Source organism: Lucilia cuprina, chromosome 2 (genome assembly GCF_022045245.1).
Source record: "Lucilia cuprina isolate Lc7/37 chromosome 2, ASM2204524v1, whole genome shotgun sequence".
Classification (NCBI taxonomy): domain Eukaryota; kingdom Metazoa; phylum Arthropoda; class Insecta; order Diptera; family Calliphoridae; genus Lucilia; species Lucilia cuprina.
The window spans coordinates 38,028,671-38,041,135 of record NC_060950.1 but is presented as its reverse complement, the minus strand read 5'-3'; the positions used below and the strand labels follow the sequence as shown (position 1 = coordinate 38,041,135).

The 12,465-nt window shown below is 31.3% G+C and overlaps 2 protein-coding genes across 4 annotated transcripts in view; one reads left to right on the top strand and one right to left on the bottom strand.

Moving 5' to 3' along the window:
- The first annotated feature begins 666 nt into the window (after positions 1-666).
- On the top strand, positions 667-7,408 carry LOC111676857 (coiled-coil and C2 domain-containing protein 1-like). 3 transcript variants are annotated; one of them, XM_023437850.2, is made up of 7 exons: positions 669-883; positions 994-2,607; positions 4,873-5,024; positions 5,080-5,359; positions 5,417-5,568; positions 6,172-6,316; positions 6,390-7,408. In XM_023437850.2, exons 1-7 carry the CDS (start codon positions 827-829, stop codon positions 6,507-6,509), a joined length of 2,520 nt encoding a protein of 839 aa, XP_023293618.2. In that variant the 5' UTR covers positions 669-826; the 3' UTR covers positions 6,510-7,408. The 3 variants fall into 3 exon arrangements, with proteins under 3 accessions (XP_046807424.1, XP_023293618.2, XP_023293619.2); XM_023437851.2 differs by having other exon boundaries at positions 688-883; positions 6,226-6,316; positions 6,390-6,657; XM_046951468.1 differs by lacking the exons at positions 6,172-6,316; positions 6,390-7,408 and adding an exon at positions 5,653-6,150 and having other exon boundaries at positions 667-883.
- Positions 7,139-12,465, bottom strand: part of LOC111676858 (alpha-L-iduronidase) — an 11,456-nt gene continuing 6,129 nt past the window's right edge. Inside the window, exons 2-5 of the mRNA XM_023437852.2 lie at positions 10,273-10,368; positions 9,629-9,935; positions 8,616-9,565; positions 7,139-7,272 (exon numbers count right to left, since the gene is read on the bottom strand). Of these exons, the coding sequence (XP_023293620.2) occupies positions 7,190-7,272; positions 8,616-9,565; positions 9,629-9,935; positions 10,273-10,368 (1,436 nt within the window). The 3' untranslated portion in view covers positions 7,139-7,189. The remainder of the gene's footprint in view (positions 7,273-8,615; positions 9,566-9,628; positions 9,936-10,272; positions 10,369-12,465) is intronic.

Here is a 12,465-nt window from a genome sequence, read left to right as displayed (position 1 = left end):
TGGGTGCACTATGGCAACTCTGGATTCATAAATTTCGAGGTATTACTTATTTTTAGCAATAAGACCTGGTTCAAACTGGGAAACTTTTGTTGAGAAACTTTTGATTTTGTGTGTGAGAGAAAGAGATGTTTGATAATTCTTTCTCTTTCTCTCACGCACAAAAATCAAAATTATCCCAATAAAGTTTCATAGGACCTGGTTCACACTGGGAAACTTTTGATTTTGTGTGTGAGAGAAAGAGATGGTTGATATGTTTTTCTCTTTCTCTCACACACAAAAATCAAAAGTTTTCCAAAAAAGTTGCCTAGTGTGAACCAGGTCTTACTAGTTTTTGATATTCGAATTTTCAAACAAATCCCGTCATTTTATTTTGATATAACGTCAGTAATGTTATTTTTTTTTCAAATTTGAACATTAAAAATATAAAATTACAGTTGTAAAAGTATAAATTAGTTTATTAAATGCCACAAATTTTAAAATTATAATTTGTTGTGTTTTTATTTCGAAATGAAAAGTACGAAGAAATGCATTTTCGACATTTTTTAAATCAAATCTAGTAGATTAAGTAGTTTTGGATTTGTCAAAAATGTATGGGTTTTGGACAAATCAACTAGATTTGCTTAAAACGCCTCAGTGGAAACATAGCATTACGAATAAAATTTAAATCCCTTAAAATCTAAATATTTTATAATATTACCTTGCATGAGTTGACATCACCTCATTCGTATGTTTTTATTTGCTGTTTTTGTAACAGCTGTGTGAAGAAATTTTTCCTAACAAATAATTTTTTTTATTATTAATTCGCAATTTAAAACTATAAAATAAAATGTTCTCACGAAAAAAACCAGAGCCTGCAAAAAGAAGAAATCATAATTTATCTCAGGTAATAATAAAAAACTTATATCATTTATTGATTTAATGATCACCAATGATGATGATATCAAAGAAAAATAGATGAATGACTCATTTTTTATTTATTTTTATATTATTTAGTTTGGTCTTACGGATATACCAGATGATTTTGATCCTAGCTTAGGCTTTGACGGAGGCGATCATGATGTAAATGATAGTGATTTAGAAGCAGAATTAGCTGCCATTGCTGGTGGAGGTAACAGAACCAAACCGAAACCCAAACAAAAACCAAATCTTTTACCATCTAATGAATTGGATAAAATGATAGCAGATAGTTTAAAAGATATAGGAAGTGATGATGAAGACGATGAAGATACTGAAAATGATACTGAACTCTTAGGGGAATTGCAAGGAATTGTTGGCGAAGATTTGGAAGACGGAAATGGTGAAGAAGATCAAACAGTAACTAGTCAAATGGAACAAGAAAGTAAGTCAGAAATATTTTTGCCTACAACGGATATAAGTACCGCCGATATTATAAAGCAGCGTATTGAAATGTATAAAGTCGCAGAAGCTAATGCTAAAGCTGCTGGAGAAAGTGCTAAAATGCGACGGTTTAATCGTGGTCTAAAAACTCTAAATGATCTTCTACGACAAGCCAATTCAGGTAAAACTATAAACCCTGACGATATACCCCCGGAGGTTAGTGTCAAGCCAGTAGCAAAAAGTAGTACAGATTCAGATGACAATCCCGTTCCCGTCGTCGAAGAACCTCCTAAAGTACCTACACGAAAAGCCCCATTGCCTCCAGCATCGAGTCAGGAAGAAATCAAGGCAAATGAAGTTGACATAGCTTCTCCAACTCCACAAGTTCATCCATTAGTCCAACAGATGCGTTCACGTCAGCAAGAATACAAAGCAGCGGCCTTACAATCTAAGCGTGCTGGAGATACAGCAATGGCATTGCAATTCTTAAAAGTTGTCAAACAGTTTGATGTCGTTGTAAAGATGTGTGAAGATGGTCAAGAAGTCGATCTAAGTGATATGCCACCACCGCCGGACCAATTTAAGGAATTTATAGAAAAAATGCAAGCTGCATCTGCAGAACAACCAGCAGATACTGTGCCGATGTCACCGGCAGCTCCCGTCACCGAATCTGAATCGGTTGTAGAGCCGAGTCTTAGTACTGCCACAAATATGTTGGAAGCTTTACAGCAGTATCAAGCTAAATATAAATCAGTCGAAGAGTCAGCAAAAGCTGAGGGTAATGCCAGTAAAGCAAGAAGGTTTGGACGCATAGTTAAACAATATGAAGATGCAATTAAAGCTTATAAGGCGGGACGACCAGTAGCTTACGATGAACTTCCAGTTCCTCCTGGTTTTGGGCCTTTGCCTGTAGAAAATGCAGCGGTTCCACCGACACCAAAGGTTGATTCAGTGCCACCAAGTCCACCTACGACTTCAACAACTGCATCGACACCAGAACCTTCACCAACTGCAACTGCAAAAAAGCAATCGACTCCGCCCCAACACATTGATCTGACAACACGTACATCGGGGAATCAACAGAAAAACAATTTGGCCGAGCATCAAATGAAAATTTTGCTAGAACGTCAAAAGGAATTTAAGTTAGCTGCTATAGAAGCCAAAAAGGCTGGAGAAATCGATCAGGCCAAGGAATACTTAAAAATCTACAAAGGTTTTGATGCTTTATTAAATGCTGCCAGTAGTGGTTTACCTGTTGATTTAAATACGGTTAGTAATAATATTTAAGATTGTCCATCTATCTATCTATCTATCTATCTATCTATCTATCTATCTATCTATCTATCTATCTATCTATCTATCTATCCATCTATCTATCTATCTATCTATCTATCTATCTATCTATCTATCTATCTATCTATCTATCTATCTATCTATCTATCTATCTATCTATCTATCTATCTATCTATCTATCTATCTACTAAACAACAAATTTATTTCCAAATTCAGAGTCTTGTGTCTTTATTCATAAATTTGAATGTGATATATTTGTGTACCCTGTAACATTAACAAATATGGGCCGATTTGATGAAATAATTTTTTATTGTGTATGACTTACTAAGGTTAAATTATGCTGATTATAATAATATTATTCCCATATAAACAAAAATATTTAAGTTTAAATTTTAAAATTTAAATTTTTGACCATGACATATCAATCGTTTTTTGCAAAAAACTACCCTACTTACGACAGCAAAAACAATTTTTTAATGCTAATCGATTTTATACACTTTTATAAATAATAAAAAGTTTTGTTCAATTATCTTTTCCGGTCACTGAGTAATAGCTTCTTAAATTCAAAATTTTACAAAGTTAATTTTCTATAATAATGAACCTAACAAAATAAAATTAAACTAGTATGTCACGGACTAAGTGATAACCTCTATAAAAGGACATTGTTTGGTACTTTTTATACCCTTCACCTTCGTGAAGGGTATATATAAATATATATATATATGAGTATATAAGATATCTTCGAGATCCAAATCTTCTATAATTCTGTCAGACATGCTTTCGAGAAGTTTCCTCTTGAAAATCAGCAAAATCGGTCCATACATAACTGAGATATGGGTAAATATCTGAAACTTCCTCTGAAATTTTTCTCAACAAATTAAATATAAAAGCATAAAAACAACAACAAGGAGATAAAGCAGTAATAAGTTGGTAATACAGCTCATATTTGTTTGAGGGTGGTTGTTGTTGTTGTGACAGCTCGACTGTGGCCGATAGTTCTTTCTGGGGAAAAAAACTTTCGGTTGATACAGCTGTCGCTGGGTTGACAATCTTTGACCGAGTATGACTCGGGTCGTTCCGGAGCAAAGATCCAATTGTCATGGGAACGTTTGAGGGTGGTAGTACAGTATGGTGGTAGTACAGTACAACGGTTAATATTTCTTTCTGCTGCAGTTTATATTTGTTTGTGTGTATGTTATGTGTGACATGTGTGCAGAGATACAAAATAAATAAAAACATACTTGTTGAAGGGTATATAAGATTCGGAACAGCCGAATATATAAATCTTACTTGTTGGTTCTTCAAAGGTAGGGTAGAAGGGGGATCATACTCCATAGGGGCACATCTGCCAATAGCGAATAACTTGGAAAACTGAGTGATCGATTTTATCGCATTATCAAATTTTGTTTTCGTTTATGGATTATCTATCATCCCTAAATATTTGAAACATTAACTTTACATATGATGGGAGGCAGACATGATTAATAGTTGTTCAAGGGCTGTGAAAATATTTCACTTTTTGCGATAAAAAATATATTGTTCAGTATTAGAACGTCAATAATAGTGAACAATAAGACATAATAATATTTTCGATAATATAATTTGAAGCCCGAAAAAATTGAAACTAAACCCCAGAACTGCCCGTGGGTCACATGTGCCAAATATATGTAATGATCACAAGCATAGAGAACAAAATTTGGTTAAAATATAGAAAAAATCAGTAAAAATTTGTTTTAATTTTTTGTTAAGTTTTGTGAAATAAACAATAAATATCTGGTTTATTATACTTTGATTAATGAATTAAAGTATTAAATAGCAAAAAGTTTTTTATTTTTGTAATTTTTTCTTTTATTTTACTAATGACAAATCTGCCCCATCCCTTTGGCTAATTTACCCCATGGATGGGGCGGTATCGCCGTTTTTGGTCAGTGCGGAAAAGTTAAAAAATATGTACATGAGAATGACATAGGAAAGATTTTAGAAATTTAATTTGTGTATTCTAGCAGGATAACAAAGTAGCGGGTTATAAGCTAATATAAAATTAATATTATGTTTTTTTTTTTAATTCCTATCAGTTACAAATTACACCTTTTTACAGTTTTTTAAATTGTTCAAAGTTTATTTCGAACCTTTGGAAACATTCAGAATGATGAATGTGTTTCAAACCTAATTTTCAGCATGTGTATACAGGAATGTCATATCAAATTTTTAGAAATAATATATTACATATAATTTTTTTAGTTACCAGTGCCTCCCTCGCAAAGAGATAATCTCGAGGCTTCATTTGCCATAATAACAACAGATGAATGTGATCCAAATGACGATATTTCTGATATAGGTATTCGCGTCGAAGAACAATTAGCAAAGCAGTTGATGATGTGTAAAAATACGAGGTAAGTAGCAAGAAATCCAAAAAGTATTTACTTTAAAATGCAAATTTTACTTTAGAGATCATCACAAGGCTATGGGTGATATTGCTGGGATGAATCGATTTGAAAATTTGGCATTAACTGTTCAGAAAGATCTAGATCTAGTACGTTATTCGAAGCGTAAAAATTTTCCACTGCCAAAATTCCACTACGAAAAACGTAGTTTTAATATAGTACATTGTAATACCGACTTGACTGATAATGAATTGGAAATTGTTGTCGTACGTGGTATAAATTATAATGTTCCTAATCCAAAGGAAGTCGATACCTATGTTAAAATTGAGTTTCCCCTTCTCAATGTAAGTAATATCAATATTTTAAAGTTTCTAAATTAATAAAATAAAATTCACTTTTAGGATGAAACATTTAAAACAAAAACCAATTTAGTTAAAGACACCGACAGTCCTGATTATGATCAACATTTTAAAGTTGATATTATGCGAAGCAACAGACAATTTCAACGTATCTTTAAAAGACATGGTGTTAAATTTGAGGTTTATTCGAGAGGGTAAGTTGTAGTATAAGAAATATATATTTGAGTATATTATTTATACATACTTCACAATATAACTTCTGTTCTATATGTATGTAGTATCTGCAACATTTGTTTTATTACACATATTCAATCTGGCTTCTAAAAAACCTCAGCCATTATTCATTCATTAATAGGTAATATGTATTCCATTGTCTTATTAGTTAGTTTCGAAATTGTTTAATAAAAATCTTAATGCAAACATTCGTCAATAGAAAAACATTTGGTTTTTGTAGATATTATCATGCGTAGTTTCATTAAAGATGGAAAGTTAGTTAATTATCATTTCATTTAGTAAGGTTGGGATCGAATTAGTTAATTAAAGATTATTTAGAATAACTGTGTACAAGGTATTTGTGTGTTTGTTTATTAACGTTCAAGAAACAATAAGCTTTAATCAGTTGGGGTTGCTCAAGGATGTAAAAAATAAGTACACATTTCACACATTATAACTTTGTTTTTCAAAACCATTTTCTGCACTATAATCTATTTACATATATGTATATGCATTATTATTTGTTTATCATATAAATGGGGCTAGAATCATACATAAAACAAATTGTACTATATACATATTAGATGCAGTTTATATTGTTGTGGATTAAGTCGAATACTGCCCATATGTTGTTTCAGAGGATTTTTACGTTCGGACACACTCATCGGAACAGTTAATGTCAAATTGCAGCCGCTAGAAACAAAATGTGATATACACGATACATTTGATGTAAGTTAAAAAATGTAATAAAACCTATTAAACTCAAGAAATTGTTAAAAATAAATTGTCATTGCATTTACAGCTTGTTGAGGGGCGTAAAAAAGTTGGCGGTAAATTGGAAATCAAATTACGAGTCCGTAATCCTATATTAACTAAACAAATGGAACATATTAATGAAAAATGGCTGGTAATTGACACCTGAATGAAATTGAATTTATAAATAGAGGAACGAAATTATGTATTTATCTTAGAATTAAGGAAATATTTTATTTATTGAACAAATCTTAAAGAAACGATGTTCTTGCTTTTATGAATTATGCATTGTAAAGGATTGTCTGAATAACATTTCGTCACCATAAACGCAAACAGCCCTATCTTACATTTTTAATATTTTACAGGAGAAGCAATAAACTATTTAAATTAAAAAATTTGTTTATATTAAGGCTATGTACTTGTAGTAAATAAATTTAATAGTGAAACCTATTAGTTATTATAATAGCTGAAAATGGCTAATTTGACTTTTTGCCTTTAATATTTAATTTTTTTGTAGATAAAATCAATAAAATCGCTAATTTTGGTCGGAGGAGTCCAATTTTTTAAGTAGATATTTGTTTAAATGCAATACATTAGAATCAACAATTAAATCAATTTTAAATTGATGGTTGGTTAGGGCCCTTTGCGTTTCAGGTGACGACATAGATTTCTTACATTGCATACATGTATTGGTTTTAATAACTTTTTAAAAGGATTACAAATGCATATTTTTACTTTGTTGCTTGTAATTTAATTATATTAAAGCTAAACTAAGATATTTACTACTAAATAAACTTACAATATTTTTTTTTGGTAAATCTATTAATTTATTTCACTAGAATTGTTGCATTATTTGATTTCAATGTACTGTACTTGAGTTGAAAATAAACTGGTGTTGTTAAATATATCAATTCCACGTACTTTGTAAAAACCTTAAAAGAAAATTAATAAAAATATTAATTCAAGTAATATAATATGTATTAGCTTTTCACTATAAATTTATATTTAAATATAATTAAGTATTTATGTTTTTGGCGGAGCTTAAAAATAAACTTATTTATATTAAAATCATTACATTTTTAATTTTTTAGTATTATTTGTTCTATAAATGTTATGAGTAGTAAATGCAGCTCTTGGAGAATGTATGCTTCAGAAAATCTGAAGAAATACGAAGAAAAAAAACGGTATACAGTGATCAATGAATATATTATCGTCCGATGTTTAGAAACTAGGTTTCCTAAACGAAATACATATATAGAATTTGTCAATGAGTGTTTGTGAGGAATGTTATCTAGGGAAATGTCACTTCCATGATATTTGGATCATATTTCGACGAAAGTAAAGTAAAGAAAGTATTGATCTCTCCAAAGAAAATATCGGATTATCTCTCAATATTTTAGACAAAGAGGATCAAGAGTTGAAAATAAATCTAAGAAGAAAAAGAGCTTTTCGTTTTCTACTATATACAATCGAAGTCAAGTCAAACGTGTGCTATAACCGCTTTTGGCCTGTTCGTCTCAAGTTATTAGTTCGGCTGTAAGAGCCCATTCATATCTTAAATATGTTTCAGTTGATGGAATATCTAGCATCCAGAGCCTTGATAAAACGTAGTAGACTGTGAGGGTTAAGTCCCTCTATATCCCCCAGTTCGCCATGGAAAGTATTCCCTAGCCATTCCAGCCTGAGGTTCTGTACCGTATAAGTATTTTGGTAACACCCATATCAAGTTGAATATTTTGTAATCCAATCTACTATTCCAGAACTGGTTAATGATATCACGTATTCTTTCGAATATCAACTTATTATAGTGACAAATGGGTCGTTTTACTATCCTTTCCCTGTCACCTATGTCAAGGTTCGAACCTAATCTAGCTTAACTAAGTGTAACTTTTCTCCTATTGGTCCTAGCAAAAATTCACGTATTCTTCGAATATCAACCTATTGTAGTGACAAATGGGTGGTCACCAATGTCAAGGTTCGAATCTAATCTAGCTTAATTGAGTGTAACTTTTCTCCTATTAATCGTAGCAAAAATTTTATAAAGGACAAAAAGGATAAAAATCGATATACTCTCTTTTTTCTCAAAAGATGATTTCCTTTAACCCTCTGGGACCAACACTGAACTACTATGCGAAACTTTAGTTTAAAATAACTGGTCTAGATAGTTGTATCCATGGATTTATCATCTCCAGTCTTAGAATATACATTTGGATTTCTCAGTTTGAATTTACTGAACTTATTATTAATAATGTTATATTTAGTCAACATCACTTACCATTAACATTTATTCCTTCCGAAGGTGCAAAGTGAAACGATGGAAATGGTAGATGCCAATCAGCAGAAATTTTTTTCCATGGCTGCGTATTATTTGTTCTAAACCAAACGTCATATGTCTTGAGACACTGTACAGATGCTGGATCAATCTCTTGCCACGTAAGTAATACTTCATTATCTGTCACAGGCGTAAGTATAAGATTCTGTGGACATTTTAAACGAGGTTTTAAAATTGAACATGTTCTAAGCAACATTAACCAAGGAAACTTAAATTTACTCAGGTCAACTGTGAGTGTAGTATTAGTTAAAATTCCAGTTTTGAGTATTTTGGGAGTTTGTTGGCGACGCATCATTTCACGTATTGTTGCATTGGGATAAGGTGGACTGTTAAAATTTAACCAAATATTGAATGGATTTGTGTGACCTTGATCAATATATTCTATAATAAATGCGTAAATTTCATTATTACACACTTGGATTTGTGGTAAAATAATGTATTCCCGGATTCCGTAAATTTTTTCATCATCCGTAGGGTCTGGTATCGGTATGATGATCCAACTATAATACAGTGGATGAATATCTGAGTCTATAGTTTTTAAAACATTTATACGATTGTCATTTATCGTTTTAATTGTCAATACGTCCGATGCCATATTTGCCAGGCGCGACATAAGACCCAAAGCAGCATAAACGGGTTTCTGTATAAATTGCGAATGCGGCGGAATAGTATTATTCATTCGAAAATGAGCCAATAGCGTCCTCTGAGAAAATTCATATGGATGATAGCTGAGAAATGCATTATCATGACTTATTGTTTCCAATTTGGAAAACAATGTATGTGTCAATTTAGCTTTCCAGTGCTCTAGTATAATATTGACTATTGTTACAGCATAGCGAACATCTGCCTGAAAATTCCGAGGTGTAGACCAACCAGAGATGGGATCAGATTCACTTCAAAGTAATTGTCTATATTAATAACATTTACAAATTTGAATACAAGTAATTTTAGCTCACTCATTAGAAATTGGTAATTTTTGTAAATTTGGATACTTTTCATAGATTCTTTTTAATAAAAGCTTTGAATTGTGCAAAACAACAGATGCATTTTCTCCAGATCCCTTGCGGTGATATGTCAGAGTTTCGATTGGACAGCTTTCTAAATATTCATTGCAAAATTCCAAAACACTCCAACACAATAAATGCTGAGATCGTGTCTTGAATAGGCCTGCTGGTCCTCTCAAAGGAATGTGCAAACTGTCAACGGGTCTGGTACCAGCAATTTTGAGTCCAAAGTGTAAGGATTGAATATATGTAAGATAATCTACAGATTATATTTAATATTTTTCATTAAGATTTTCTCTTATTGATAACATTTTATCAAAGGTTATAGAACAAAATTTGTGTTAAATTTTATAAACTTCCACCTTTATTCATAAACAAAATTTTATTTTATTAACGATTTATAATTTAAATTTCGTATTGAAATTTTGTTTTATAAACCTTTCATAATATAAAAAATATATGCTTATTGATAACAAGTCGGGTACATGATTTTGTAGTGGGTAGATGTATAGGATTCAATAAAGAAATTTCTTGCTACAGGAGGTTTAATTTATTTGCAAATAAACAGCATTTGTCAAGTACTCACATACACATACCTTCAACTGAAAAATTTAGTTTATTATATGTTCTTAAATCTGGTTCATTCCATGTTTCAAATCGCCACTTCAAAACTTTTTTTGCTCCAAACATATCTGCAAATAAATATAGAAACAATCATGTTGTAATTATCATACTAAAAACGATAGCACATAAATGCACTTATTAGTCAGTAGCTTAGTACAATCTCAACTTATTTTAAATTTCTAAGTAGATTTACTAGTGATATATATATATGTATACGATGTTAAGATGGTGTATTGTATTTGTCATTCCGTTTGTAATACATCGAAATATTAGATCCTAATTAGAGTCTAAGACGATCTAGCCGTCCGTCCTCCTGCCTGATTTCCAAAAATTACTATAATGCAGATAACTGGCTTATAAAAGTATGGATGACAATGAAATTCGAAATGTAAAAATTTTTAAGGAACCAAATATTATGAGGATCTGTCGATAATCAATCCTACCTCCCATATAAAGATCCCATTAGAAAATGGGATGACATAACTCGAGTTTTTAAGCTTAAAATACCAGTATAACAACTACGTAATTTCTGTTTCACTTGTTTTACAAAATATGTATAAATGTAATTCTTTATTCGATAATATAATAAAAATGTATGTATGTATAGTCGGTCATAGACGATCGTATAATACCCCACACCATTGTAGATCATTTTAAAAAATAAAGCAATTAATTGTATTTTAACTTTAATCCAGAATATTTTTACTTATTGTTGGCCAACAAAGAGATTCTCTACAAGAGAGCTCACAGAAGAGCAAGGGTAAATATGGGCAAATCCTTATAAATGTTGGTAGATGAATTTACGTCTACTTCAAAGTTATTTCTGTAAAATTTAATCGTGTTATTAGCGTTAATTTTAACCTTCAAATCATTTTCTGAGTTTGATTAGGGTCAAATGAGGCCCGATCATTAAAAAATCGGTAGTGTCATTTAAAGTTCTATAAAACATAGTTTTGCCGATTTTTGTTGACATAATAGAACATTAAACGTAATAATGTGCCCAAGGGCCTAATCGGGGGGTACGGTATATGGGTGCTAGGCGAAATAGTGGACCGATTTTATTCATTTTCAATAGGCTTCGTCCTTAGGCCAAGAAAAGAGCATGTGCAAAATTTCTTGAATATTGCGACCAGTACATTGCGCACAGTACCTACACTACTAAAGTGGTGTAGGGTATAATTACACAAACTTAATTATATGTACATGCAATATTGCATACGAAATGAGAACTGTATTAACATACCACAATTTTTGCCAACTTTTCTTAAAGGTTTTATTAAGAAACCCTATTTTAAAGTATAATTGTTATTGTTCCGCTACAAAAACAAAAAAAGAATTCATAAGAAACAATTTTACATCTTTCAATCTTTCAATTTCTTGGAATAGTTTTTTTAACTATCTTATCAATTTATGACTGCTATACATTTTATTATTATAACCTTCACCTTCGTGAGAAGGGTATATATAAGTTTGTCATTCCGTTTGTAATTTCTATAATATAATTTTCCGACCCTATAAAGTATATATATTCTGGATCCTTGTAGGTAGCGGAGATGATTAAGCCATGTCCGTCTGTCTGTCTGTATGTTTGTTGAAATCAGTTTTTAGAAGACCCCAGATATCTGCGAGATCCGATTCTTCCATAATTCTATCAGACATACGACCGGCAAGAACGCTATTTAAAATCAGCAAAATCGGTCCATAAATAACGGAGATATGAGCAAAAAACCGAGACAACCTCTGAAAATTTCATATAAAATTTAGATTTTTTATTCATGCTAAGACAGAAACTGCAAAAAACAAAAACAAAATACAAAAACAATACGGTAAATATTGTTATTGTAATTTGTTTATAAAAGCAAAGCAGAGCAAGAGCAGCAGAGCAAGAGTAGCAGAGCGAGAGCAGCACTAATGTTTTGTTATTGGCTAGAAACATGAAATTAAGTATGTGGAGTCTGGCTTAAGTTAGAACCCATAAAAGGGGATTTTTTGGTACTTTTTCGTTTTTCAAAAGGTACTTTTTGAATTTTCTATAATATTGAACCTACCATGAACATACCATGAAATTAAGTATGTAGAGCCCGGATTAGGTGAGAACCCATAAAAGGGGATTTTTTGGTACTTTTTCGTTTTTCAAAAGGTACTTTTTGAATTTTCTATAATAT

Excerpts from the sequence above, each read along its gene's own strand:
- LOC111676857 (XM_023437850.2), top strand. The coding sequence starts at position 827 with ATGTTCTCACGAAAAAAACCAGAGCCTGCAAAAAGAAGAAATCATAAT. Across the intron at positions 2,608-4,872 it reads TACCTGTTGATTTAAATACG|TTACCAGTGCCTCCCTCGCA; the intron begins GTTAGTAATAAT and ends TAATTTTTTTAG. Across the intron at positions 5,025-5,079 it reads ATGATGTGTAAAAATACGAG|AGATCATCACAAGGCTATGG; the intron begins GTAAGTAGCAAG and ends ATTTTACTTTAG.